The 14251-nt window shown below is 44.0% G+C and overlaps 1 protein-coding gene across 1 annotated transcript in view; it reads left to right on the forward strand.

The window, feature by feature from the left end:
• Window positions 1-14251, forward strand: part of AVEN (apoptosis and caspase activation inhibitor) — a 983554-nt gene that overhangs the window by 866141 nt on the left and 103162 nt on the right. Inside the window, exon 4 of the mRNA XM_085627912.1 lies at window positions 4760-4830. Within this exon, the coding sequence (XP_085484038.1) occupies window positions 4760-4830 (71 nt within the window). The remainder of the gene's footprint in view (window positions 1-4759; window positions 4831-14251) is intronic.

The following is a 14251-nucleotide window of genomic DNA, read 5'->3' on the forward strand; positions in this document are numbered from 1 at the left end:
ATTGACGTGATGGATTTCACGTTGTCATGTGATGTATTTCATATTGCGAGGTGTATTTTATTTATACGGTGGGGTGAGGGATTTCATACTGAGAGGTGACACATTTCGTACTGAGAGGTGGCATTTCTTATTGAGATATCATACATTTTACACTAAATTGTGATGGATTTAATATTGAAATGTGATAGATTTTGTACTAAGATCAGATGTATTGTGTACTGAGATGTGATAGATTTTGTAAGGAGTCAGGATGAATTTCATGCTTATATTTGATGGATATCAAGCAGAGATTTTAAGAGAATTTCATACCGATATGTGATGAATTTCATACGGAGATGAGATGAATTTCATACGGAGATATGATGCATTTCATGCCGAGTTGTAATTAATTTTATACTGAGATGTGATGAACTTTATACTGAGATGTGATGAATTTCATACTGAGATGTGATTGAATTTCATACTGAGATGTGATGGACTTCCTACTAAAATGGAGTGAATTTCATCCTGAAACGGTAGAGTCCTGAGATGTGATGGATTTCACACAGACGTGATAAATTACATGCTGAAATTTGATGAATTTCTAGCTGAGGTTTGATGGATTTTAAAGTGTATTGAAATTCATTTGAGATGGGACAGGTTTCATCCTATGATGGGATGATTTTCATTCTGAGATGGCATGGGCTTCGTCCTGAGATGGGATGGGTTTCATCATGAAATGGGATGGGTTTTGTTCTGTGACTGTGAGATTCATTCTGAGATGGGATGGGTTTCATCTTGCCTTGAGCCGGTTTTCAAACTGAGTTATGATGGGTTTCGTCTTATGATGGGATGTATTTCATGCTGGCATCTGATCTACTTCAGGCTAAGGATGCTAGAGTTTCAGGATCCTATCTATGACCGATGCCAGTTTGGATTGCTTGACCATTGCATGCGAATGACCATCTCTTTATTTTGAACGCCAGCATCTCCATTCTTGATAAGTGTTAAGCAAAGACAAAACAGAAGTTCTCCTACAAAAGTTTAAGTACTGAAGGGCTCAAATGTGAACCTAAATATGTTAAATATGTGGTAATGTGGTTTTTCAATTACTTGCAAGACAGTCAAATATAAGAAGAAAATTACATTTATTAAAATCAAAGAATTTTTGCTTTACTGGTCCCCTACATATGTCTGATAGTGTGGAAGAAAATCGCATTGAAAATTATGATAATGGCTATTGTTAACTTAATGACAAACACTGTCCCTATTCTACTGTAACAGGACTTCTTTGGCTTTCTACGTATATTTACTTTTCTGGGGACATACAAGAGACCTAGGCTTTGCCTGAAGAAATTACATCTTGGTAAACAACTGTGCAGACATAATTTGCCTGTCTGGTGTAACTACCAAATTACTTTTTTAGTCCCTGAGGGGTTTTATTGGTTCCCTGATCCCGTCCCTAACTCACATGTAGGACACCTGCCTGGCTGCATACATTGGGTCTCACATCTAGTGACAATAGTTGGGATTACAATGAGAGTCAAGGTGATCTCGCACATGTGTTTCAATGCAAGTAGGTTTGATCAAAACGGGATTAAAGTGCCTCCCATTTTGAAGACATTTTTGACAAAAACTTGACCCTTGACTTCATCTCCACTACCCTTTGCATATTTTCCATCCACATTGCTTGTTTTCTCTGATCCTAATCTACTGCTGATAGACTTAATGATTATTGTTGTCAGGAACGTAATCTTTTATGAATGGAAATCATTATTTTTGCTTCAAAACACTCTTGGTGGTCCTGGCTCAACTACATATGTGTAAGCGAACAGCTCCTTATTCCTACCCATACAGCAATGAGCTCTCTGTTCTGCTGTGTTCTGCTACCTACAAGAAAAATCCCTATAGCAACTGTTCTTCTAGTTTCAGAACTGCTCCTTTTTACTCTGGTGACTATCCCCCACTCCACACTTACTCCCTTTGTCCTGCTTTACTGACCATATCGCATGATGTAAACTTAACATATTTCTCCTTTTAATATTGTGTATTGTTTCCTCCAGGATATCCATTGTCAACTTCTGTTTCTTTATGTTTTCTCTTTATTAGTTATTCCTACTACCTGCACCGTTTTTTTAACTATTATTCACCATGCTTCAGATGTATTCAAATATTGAACAACCTATGTTCTTCTATATCATGCTATCATCCTGAAACTTTCATTAATTCTCCGTTACAGTAATGTATGTTATGCATTTCTGTTGTCTGTTTTTTCTCTTATTTCACCTGCATCTCTATAAATATATATGTATATTGCACTTCAAAAGGGCTTCAGACTGAGATTTTCCGCGTTTCATGCTGAGATATATTGAATTCCATACGGTGATATGATGGGTTTTCTATCATACTGAGATCTTCTGGTTTTCAAACTGATACCTGATGTGTTTCATACTGAGATCAGATAACTTCCATACTGAGATCAGATACGTTTCATCCTGAGAACTGATGACTTTCATTCTGAGATCTGATGATTTTCATTCTGAGATCTGATGGGTTGAATTTCATTCTGAAATAGGATGAATTTCATACTGAGATCTGATGAGTTTCATACTGAGATCTGATGGGTTTCATACTTAGATCTGAAAACCTTCATTAGGAGATGTGATGGGTTGAGTTTTCATACTGAGATCTGATGAATTTCATACTGAGATCTGATGAGTTTCATACTGAGATCTTATAACTCATACTGAGATCTGATAAGTTTCATGCTGAGATCTGGTGGGTTTCATACTGAGATCTGAAACCCTTCATTATGAGATGTGATGGGTTGAGTTTTCATGCTGAGATCTGATGACTTTCATGCTGAGATGATAGGTTGAGTTATATACTGAAATATGTTGAATTTCATACTGAGATTTGATACGTTTCATACTGAGATTTGATACGTTTCATACTGAGATTTGATACGTTTCATACTGAGATTTGATAAGTTTCATACTGAAATTTGATGAGTTTCATACTGAGATCTGATGAGTTTCATACTAATATCTGACAACTTTCATTATGAGATATGATGGGTTGAGTTTCATACTGAAATACGATGAATAATATGATGAATGTCATACTGAGACCTGATGAGTTTCATACTGAAATCTGATGAATTTCATACTGAAATCTGATGAGTTTCATACATGAGATCTGATGAGTTTTAAGATCTGACGAGTTTCAGACTGAGATCGGACGAGTTTCAGACTGAGATCGGACGAGTTTCAGACTGAGATCGGACGAGTTTCAGTCTGGGATCGGACGAGTTTCAGTCTGGGATCGGACGAGTTTCAGTCTGGGATCGGACGAGTTTCAGTCTGGGATCGGACGAGTTTCAGTCTGGGATCGGACGAGTTTCAGTCTGGGATCGGACGAGTTTCAGTCTGGGATCGGACGAGTTTCAGTCTGGGATCGGACGAGTTTCAGACTGGGATCGGACGAGTTTCAGACTGGGATCGGACGAGTTTCAGACTGGGATCGGACGAGTTTCAGACTGGGATCGGACGAGTTTCAGACTGGGATCGGACGAGTTTCAGACTGAGATCTGATGGGTTGAACTTCATACTGAAATATAATGAATTCATACTGAGATTTGATCAGTTTCCTATTGAAATATGATGAATTTCAAACTGAGATCTTGTAAACTTGATACTGAGATCCGATGAGTATCATACAGAGACCTGATAAACTTCATACTGATATCTGATTAGATCTGGTGCGTTTCATACAGAGACATGATGGGTTTCATACTGAGATCTTATGAGTTTCATCCTGAGATCTGATGAGTTTCATTATGAGATGTGATGGGTTGAATTTCATGCTGAAATATGATGAATTCATACTGAGATCTGATTTGTTTCATACTGAAATATGATGAATGTCATACTGAGATCTGATGTATTTCAGACTGAGATCTGACGAGTTTCAGACTGAGATCTGACGAGTTTCAGACTGAGATCTGACGAGTTTCAGACTGAGATCTGACGAGTTTCAGACTGAGATGTGACGAGTTTCAGACTGAGATGTGACGAGTTTCAGACTGAGATGTGACGAGTTTCAGACTGAGATCTGATGGGTTGGATTTCATATTGAAGTATGATGAATTCATACTGAGATCTGATGAGTTTCCTATTGAAATGTGATGACTTTCAAACTGAGATCTGATGAACTTCATGCTGAGATCTGATGAGTTTCATACCGAGATCTGATGTATTTCATACCGAGATCTGATGGATTTCATACCGAGATCTGATGGATTTCATACCGAGATCTGATGGATTTCATACCGAGATCTGATGAATTTCATACCGAGATCTGATGAGTTTTATATTGATATCTGATGAGTTTCATATGGGGATCTAATGACTTTCATACTAAGATCTGGTGAGTTTCATACAGAGATCAGATGGGTTGCATACAGAGATCAGATGGGTTTCATACGGAGATCTGATGAGATCATAGGGAGATCAGATGAGTTTCATACTGAGACCCAATGGGTTTCATACTGAGCCGTGGTAGGTTGCGCTTCATACTGGGTCCAGATTGTTTTCACCCATGTTTATACACAGACCCAGCGTTTGGTGTTCTCTTTTTTTCTTGTTTTTATTCTAATCTTTTTCTCTTCAATGCCCATAACAAAGAAAACATACATTTGCCCAGTTACGTCATATGTAATCCATTATTCCATCTTGCTGGATTGCTCTAACCCAAGATTTGGTTTCCTCCTTGCCTGCAGGAGATTCGTTTGCCCAGTTCCGGTTCGCAGATGAGAAAGAATGGGATACCGAACAGTCCGGCCCCAAGCAGGTAAGCCTTAATAAGTAGATGCACCTTGGGAGCTCTCTGGTATTTAATGGTGTGATGGTCTAGTTGTCATGACACAGGGTCTGCCACTGGCAATCGAGTGGGTGAGGCATCCTTTTCTGTGTTAAAGGAAAATGTGACTGAAAATTATTTCATATTTTTCCTTTTACATGGTCAATTTTCAGTCAAGATGGCAATAGACAAAAAAACTGCAGCAAAGGGATTCTGCAGTTTGTTTAGGCTTAGCCACTGTTTAATTCCTTTCACTATGTTTCAGACACTTTTTCGTACATTTTATGCATTTCATCACACTGTTTGTGTGCTTTTGCTGGTACTTTTCTAGTACTTTTCAAATTTTTGCATACGTTTTCTAGCCCTTTTCTATGTACATGTCAAAACACTTCTTGTGTGCATATCCTAAGACGTTATATATATATATATATATATTTTTTTTTCTCCAACAGTCCTGTATCGTTTGCTGAACAGGTACAGACCACAAGTTGCCATAAAGTTTAACGTGCTCTAATTTATTTCTCCTCGGTCAGCATATATATATATTCGAACACACCCAACATGTAATAGATATATATTATATATATATATATATATATATACATCTATTATATATATACATCTATTATATATATATATATACATCTATTATATATATACATCTATTACATGTCGTGTGTGTTCTATTATATATATATATATATATATATATATATATATATATATATATATATATATATATATATATATAGATCTATTACATGTTGTGTGTGTTCTATTATTTTATGTGGATGTTTCTGCTTCTCAGTTTTATCTGTTTCCTTATATGCTTTTCCAAGTTACGTTCGGTTAAAAATAGTGGCAGGATTAACTTTTTAGTTTTTTTTAAGATATTTGGTATAGTGCAGTCTTGGCTCCAAGAAGCAGTGGAGTTCTTTACACAGATGTGTCATATTGTAGTAGGGACATCTCAAATCTGAGGTGTTGTAAATAGAACAGTATAGTGTCGGGTCTGGCAGTATTTGTTGTGGAGGGGGTAGTGTGAAATAAGTATTTGAGAGAGTACATGCAGTTCACTGTGTAGTTAGTAGTTACATTGCATATTTGCAACTGTGCCTTACACATACAAGCATTGCTTCATAATCATGTTGATATAGTGTTTATAGTGCACTTTTGCCGTTTGTAATCCAGTAGCGGCTGGTGACTTTTGAAAGTGGTAGGGCGGGTGCAGCACGTAAAAGTGAAATAATTTTGGAAAGAAGGACATGCTGAAATTTGTAATGCAGAGGTGATCGGGGGACAGTCTATATGTACGTTTTACATCTATAGAATGTGCACACCGGGCAACAAGGGTCCCGGCTCTTTACAGAGCCGTGAAGTTGGCATTCTGACGAATGAAGCGTTATGGAAAACTCATTGCTAACATTATCCTATGCACCCTCCCGCACTTATAGTACAGCACAGTGGTCCGAAAGATGCATGGTTTCCCCCGACACCCTCTTTCGAACTGAACATAACATTCCTCCTATAGCAAACAGCCTTCTCCCCTTAACATCCAATGTCCACTTTGTAAACACAACCTCCTGCCTCTGACATTCGCAATGAAACACCCAGGCACCTTGGAAAGCCCAACGGATGCAGCCGGGATGGACATCCGTGCGGCCAATGGCCATCACGCTTGGAGTTAATCAACACCGTCCTGCACCCTAATACACACTTTCTGCAGGCACAATTCTCCCTGTCTGCCCCGAAATGCACAGGATGACTGTGTGAGATACGTATTCTCCGTGCACTTATTGCACATCACGTTTGCATATAATAACACTGTTCCTGCATGTAAGCAGGTTTCCTCCATCACATATTGAATGTGCACAGTGACTGCATATGAAAATCACAAGTGGAATAATAGGGCTGCCGGGGACACTGGGTGCAGAGTGAGCGGAGGCTGGCGGCGGGGCAGGGTAGGACAGTGAGCAGGGGTTCTGGGTGGGCCGGATGAATGGCGGGACAGTGAGCGGAGACTAGAGATGGGCTGTGAGCATGAAGGGACAGTGAGTGAGTAAAGGCTAGCGGAGGGGCAGGGAGGGACAGTGATCAGTGGTTCTGGATGGGCTGGAGGCATAGCGGGACAGTGAGCGGAGGCTAGAGATGGGCAGTGAGCATGAAGGGACAGTGAACAGATTCTGGATGGGGTGTGTGAAGAGATGGACAGTGAGCGGAGGCTAGAGATGGGCAGTAGGCATGAAGAGACAGTGAGCAGAGACTGTGGGTGGGCTCACTGGGCTGTCTGTATGGAGAGACAGTGAGAGGAGGCTAGACAAGGACTAGAACCAGCACAGCACTCAGGGTTCAAGTAGTACTCACTGTTTTCAGCTTGATCACGGGGTTTCTCTCGGACCGGGTTGAAGCTGGTTCAAGCCAAGGAAGGAGGGAAATGCGAACTCAGCACAGGAAGCAGTACTTGAAATCCCACCTCTTGTCATAGGGTGACTGTATCAGCGTCATCCAGTCAGGGGAGGAGGCGGGATCCTAGAACTAGAAGAATGTTCTGAGCTACGTGACTACGTCAGAGATCCGGGCGAGCCGAAAATCCGACCGAAGTCCTGGAAAACCAGCTGCTTCAGGTAGCGCCTGCTTGCCCTCACCACTGCCTCACAGACACACTCTGCACATGCGTGACTTGGGCGATATTGAAGTCGAACGACGTCCACCACACGTCATGCGCAGGGTGTGTTTGTACACGGCCGTGCTGCACTGCTACCAGAGTGACGCATCCTCAGACCACCAGTCTCCTTTCAGTTTCAACTTTCAAGGTGTCTCTCTTGTCTTCCTCCGACCCCGATTATCGGGGTCGGAGGAAGACAAGAGAGACACCTTGAAACTCGATCCTCGTCCGGAGGCTGGTGGGGCAACGCGTCCGGAGGCTGGTGGGGGCTGGTGGGGCAACGCCCCATTCGCCCCTATGCACCAGCCACCACTGTTGTAATCTCTGTAAAGAGGAAGTGTTACTATTTGACCAATTTTATGGTGCTCAGTTTATCGGCCAAGGTCCGTATTATTCATAGGGCGCACCGTCCCTGCTTGCACCATGGTTCACATTTAAAAGCTGTGCCTGGCACAGACTGGGCTAGTTCGCCCTATTATGAGAAAAGTGCTTTGGTTCATGCTGCCCTGGGGGCTGTGCATTCAGTGAAATGCGGAACGGCTGCTTCCAAGTGTTTCTCTGCGCAGGTGGCAACCCGGCTGCACTTTAGAAAGGGCATAGTGATCCCCTTGTAGGTGGGTGCAGGAAGTGATGCACCTATCTGCAGGGAGATTTCCAGACGGTTCATTGAGACCTGCTTTCTACCCTCTAGAGCGCTACCCTCTGGGGTGCAGTAACAGTGTGCCACATTTTCTGCATGTTTGCCTTTCGGCCCGCATCCGTAATACAGTGTGAGCACAGAGGCAAAGTGATTCCCCCTTTTGCATTTGACCACAACCTTATGCAAATGACGGAACACCATCTCACAATACGCTGATGCTACTTGTGCGTCATCACTGTTAGAACTACAGAACTGGCCTTACAAGCGTCTACAGCCTGTTCTGTAGTATCAAAGTGCCCCAGGAGTGCACAAAGCAGGCACACTCGTCGGGTGTGCCCCTGAGACACTGTGTAATACAGCGCTGATCAGGAGGAGAGACTGAGATCATCTTCTTATGGGAGGTAGAGTGGCCTAGCGGCTAGAGCTGCCGATTTAGGAACCCAGATTCAAATCACTGCCCAATAGCTTGACTCCACATTGTATGATTCTGAGCAGATCACTAAGGGCCAGATGTACAAAGCTATTTAGCAATTCTTAACGCACCGAATCGCTATTTCCGGCTATTCGGAAATGCTAAATAGCCTTTTAGCATGTACAAAGGCCTAAAAGCGGTTACAAAATACTATTTCTAACCAGTAAAAATCGCATTTTGCGATTCCCTAAAAAGGGAATCCGCAAATAGGAAGTACCTATTTGCGTTTTCCTAAGCACATGTACAAAGCATTTCTGAAATGCGAAATGGGCATTTAGGAAATGCTTTTACTATCGACTTCCATGTGCAATTTTGAAAATGCACCTATAAAGTATTTTTTTCCTGTGCTATAGTGCGCCCACTTGCCCGTGGGCAATTGATCACTCCTCACGAGCACCCATCTTTTCCTCCTTTGATTTACGAGGGGTCCTAAATAAAGCCCATAGATAGGAATTCTTTTGCATTACCAAATTTGCGATTTCCTACCAGGAAATCGCAAATTAGGAAATGCAAAACCATTCGTACCTTTGAGGCTGAGTCCCATAGAAATGAATGGGTTAAATTTCCTAATATACGATTTACTAATAGTGATTTCTACTCTGTAGGACTTGTTATTAGGAAATCGCTAATTTTGTACATTTTATTTTGCATTTCCTAAAGAGCGATTTCTTAGGATTCGCTATTTAGGAAATGCAAAATAGGAATTTCGTACATCTGGGCCTTAATCTCTCTGTGTATAAAAAAAAAGTGAAATGTAATGCATGAATTGTGTGCGTGTAATCCCCACTTGATGTACAGGATCTTGCAGCTCGTCTCCCAAACCCCCAAGTACCGCACAGCTCTCCGTTGGAGCTCATTCCTCTCGCTTCATTAGTTTTTTAGATTAAAAATAGTAGATACACATGGAGATTAACCTATTTGCCTAGAATCACCTGCACATAGTGGTGCTTTTGTTTACTATGTCCCTGAATCCAGAAGTACCATTTCCTATATGTTTGCGTAAACCACAGTGTAAGAATCCACCTCGCTCCTGATGCACAAGAATGGTGGACGTTTACTCACCCATGCTAACTAACCCCTGCCTTTTTAGTACATGTAAATGTAAATGTGTATGTACTTATATAGCGCCGAATCACCCCTAGGGGTATCACAGCGCTGTACTCGTACCGCTGTAGGAACCCTTCCTGGCTATCCGTGTGAAGTGTCCACTCCTGGGCACCCCCATGCTGAAGCCAGGCATCCCAGCGCTGTTGGGGCCGTTGTGGAGATTAAGCAAGCTATTGCACAGAGTTGCAGCGTGGGACCCATGTTTAGAATAGGCACTGAGGCGAGAATATCAGGTCCGAGGAATTTATAGCCCGAGACCCTGCCGCGGCAGGAATCGAACCCTTGTCCCGGACCAGTGCTCTGCATCGAGGTCTGCTGCTCTAACCATTGAGCCACACTTCTCCTCTCTACATGCCTGACTGTCATTCATTCACTCGGGTGTCATTCCTAGGATCGGCAGGTTTAGGTTGTAGTAGTACTGCCTGCAATCATGAAATTACTTTCCAGTTGATACATGTCCTGTGAAATTAAAGGTATGTACCATTAAGGTTGGCCACCCTCTCCTCCGGCCTAGTCCAGTCATCTGCCCTGATGCCACCCGAGGTTTCCTGCGCTCTAGCATCTGGGCCTGCCTTGTAAACATCTTTGGAAACGAAAAGTGTTCCCTCTGAAAAAGGCTGTAGATGTCTATGTTGTCTGTGGTTGGGTTGCATCTGAGAGGCTAAAAGCATTTATGCACCTTTGTGTCACCTAAAGGTCATAGTGATGGATTCTGACAGGGCTGGCTCATCCTCTCTGCCTTCCGAGGTTGATCAAAAACAGTGGTTTGTGTAATAGAGAAGCCTCTCTTCGGCCAGAATACCCTCCCGGGTGAGTTCTGTGCTAGCAGTGTCTTCTAGATAGATACATTGCAATTCTTAATGCACAGAGGAACATATTCCGCTGTCAGGAGATGGATGGCCAGAATGTATTTATTCTCAATGCGGATAAGGATAAAAGCTTATTGCTGCCAGTTTGTCTCTTGGAATAATCACAAGCGTTTAGCAAAGCAGAAGAGAAATCGAAGTGATTTCCTCAGAGGAGGCTCTGGTTAGAAACCAGAAAAACCTCTTTCCCACTAACCCAAAAGGTGTGAGAGCACACCGGTATTCAATAAAACGGAAGGGAGGGCAGCAGTCTACAGTGGCGGCTGCAAGTAATGTGAATTGGTGAGACGGGAAGAGGGGAACAAAAAAAAATACAATAAAAAAAATTAAAGCACTTACCTGCACCGCTGGCCGCCGCCTTCCTCCGGATCCTAACCTCCTTCTAGGAACAGCTGCACACACTGCGCAGGCTCCCAGCTCCCAATCCTAGCGCTGCTCACATTGCTATTCCCAGCATGTGAGCAGCGCTGGGATTGGTCTGAGCGCCTCGGTTCGACGCTTACACATTGAGTGGGGCCTGTGTGACACTTTCTCCACATAGCTGTGTTGTACAGCTGGGTGGAGAAACTAAGTGCGCATGATGGTTTGGCTGACCCTCCGGGACCGGCCAAACCATCATGCGTACTTTGCAGTGCTCACCACTCCCCCTTCCTCCCTGGTGCTTGCTGCAGCGTCGCTCTGGCTGTCCCCGCCCCTCCCTCGACTCGGCTGGCTGGCAGCCTGCAGGACACAAAATAAAATGATAATAAAAATGTTTTAATTATCATTTTATTTAGTCCTTGCCTCTGCTGGCTTTCAGCAGGGGGGGGGCAACGCTCCTCCGCCATAACAGAGGAGCCGCCACTGGCAGCAGAACAGGAACCGGGGACAGCATCCAAAGTGGCCAACCACAAAGTAGGATCTTCAGCTGGTGAGATGGAGAAACATCCTTTAAAACGCTGTTGTAAACCTGCAGTGCCTTTACTACGCAAGCCTACAGTGCAAATCTTTACCATGCATATGCCTTTACCACGCATGCCTTTAACATGCATGGTAAGAATAGTTAAGGTAATTATTTGTGTCTGTGTGTGTGGGTATGTATATATATATATATATATATATATATATGTGTGTATGTATGTATTTATTGCTTATTGAGCGCAGCTGTCACCCAAAGGGTATCCTGGCGCTGAGACCTAACCGTGCATCTATTAAACAGCTACATTACTCTGGGGAACAAGTAAGTTTTAAGGCTCTTTTTAAAAGTGAGCAGATCAAGGCAGCTCCTTAATGCTAAGGGGAGAGTGTTCCACAGCGTGGCAGCCGCAAAACTAAAAGCGCGACCACCCATTCTCGTTCTATTAATTTTAGGGACTTTTACCAAGAACGCCGAAGATGATCTTAAAGGTCTGGCTGCCTGATACCAGAGGAAGAGAGTCTGAAGAGGTATTGGTCCCAGTCCATGCAGGGCCCTAAAAACAAGGCAGAGAGCCTTAAACGCAATTCTCTGCTGGACTGGGAGCCAGTGTAAATCGGCCAAAGCTGCCGATGAAGAGGCGGACCGTGGTCGAGACAAGGCCAGTTTAGCGGCCATATTCTGTATCCTTTGTAGCTTTAGGACCAGGGTCTTAGGGGCACCCAGAAGTAGTGCGTTGCAGTAGTCAATCCTGCTAAGAATGGAACTACGCACTACCTCAGCTCTGGAGCCCCGTGGAAGAAGTGGCAAGATTTTCCGTAGAGCACGGAGCAAACCCATACATGTTGCTGCCGTTTTGTTTACGGAGGCATCGAGCTGCAAATTGGGTTCGAATAGAACTCCCAGGTTGCGAGCTGAATCTGCCGCCTCCACCGAGCCCGGGATGGACACTGGCCAAAAATCGGCCGGTAGTGTACGGGGAGTTCGGTCCAAGGAGCAGTAGAGTACCTCCGTTTTTTACCCATTGAATTGCAACGCATTGGCTCGCAGCCATGCTGCAGTGGCTGCCATACAACGGTGAAAGGCATCCCTTGAAATGGACTCAGAACCCTCAAATGAAAAGATCAACTGAGTGTCATCGGCATAGTTGACAACAGATATGCCGAATGACTTTATCAGTGCTATCAAGGGACGGAGATATATATTAAATAGGATCGGGCTAATTGCCGATCCTTGAGGGACTCCCTGTTTCACCCGCCTAGTGGCTGATCGAAAAGGTGGTAGTGCCACGGCTTGTTGTCGGTTGTCCAAATAGGACGTGAGCCAATCTAGGGCCAGACCGCACACTCCCGCACTCCGAAGACGGCCAAGTAGTACTTCATGGTCCACCGTGTCGAACGCGGCCGACATGTCAAGTAGCACCAAGAATGCAGACTTGCCCTTGTCGACTCGCGTTCGCAGATCGTCCAACACGGTGACCAAGGCCGTCTCGGTGCCGTGCGCTGGCCTGAAGCCAAATTGTGCAGCATCCAGACACAGATTTGTTTCTAGGAAGTTGGATAAGGCTCTTGTGACCCATCTCTCGAGGATTTTTATCGCAAATGGTAATAGCGAAATTGGCCTGTAATTAGTCGCGCAGAGAGGGTCCAGAGAAGCCTTTTTCAACAGAGGTGTTACAATAGCCAACTTCCAGCTGTCTGGGACTGACGCTGTGGTCAATGATTGACAGCAGATGGAGTGCAACGGCGGGAAAAGCTCCTCTTGAAAAGCCTTCCAGATCTTATGAGGCATTGGATCCAGCGGTGATCCTGACGATACACTGCTTGCCAGGATAACAAATTCCTCTAACGAGGGAACGGGAAAGCTGGACAACTGAGGCATATCTTCCTTGTTAGGTGCCCAATTGGAGTCCAGGTTGTCAGACGGGTCCAAAGGAGAGACTGCGGGTGTTGCAGATTGTTCAGAATTTTTGAGTCCAGTCAGAATAGTCCTGATTTTCTCCTCAAATGCAAGGGCCAGCGAGTCGCACAGTGCCTGCGAGGCCGGGATAGTAGACGCCATGCAAGGCGGGTCAGACAGAGTCTTGACCAATCTAAACAGGGTCTGAGATTTGTTAGAGGCCTTCGCCAAAGTGTCATCCAAAAACTTGGCTTTTGTGGTTCTTAACTGGGCCTTGTATTCGTGCAAGGCTGCTTTATAAGCCGCCTTATCCTGCTCCCTGTATCCTCTCCTCCATGTACGCTCCGCCTGTTTACAGCGAAGTTTGGAGTGCCCCAATTCTTCGCTGAACCAGGCATTTAGGCCCCTGGGCCTGTCTCTTACCTTACGTAAGGGGGCCAGGTCATCAAGAGATGATACAATATGCCGGCAGAGAGAAGCATAGCTCTTATCCACATTCTCCTCCACCTGAAAGGTTCCCGGTAGGAGTGTGGGTCGAATCGGTTCCCTAAGGAGACGACTCCATTGCCGATTCAACTTCCTACTGGTCGGTTTATTGGGTCTCCATGGGGCAGGCATAAGAAGGGACAAAACAATCAAGGAATGATCGGTCCAACCCTGGGCCTCGACCTTATCTACCACAACCAAGTTTTTATCTGCAAATACCAAGTCTAGTATATGTCCCCTATCATGGGTGGGTACCTGTACCAGTTGAGCAAGTTGGATATTGCTACAGGCTTGACACAGTTCTCGGAAGGCCAAGTCATGGGGGCCTGAAGGCCAGAGGTTAAAATCACCCAGTGCTAGAAAATTGGTATGCGAGTTCGAA

Source organism: Triturus cristatus, chromosome 9 (assembly GCF_964204655.1).
Source record: "Triturus cristatus chromosome 9, aTriCri1.1, whole genome shotgun sequence".
Lineage (NCBI taxonomy): Eukaryota > Metazoa > Chordata > Amphibia > Caudata > Salamandridae > Triturus > Triturus cristatus.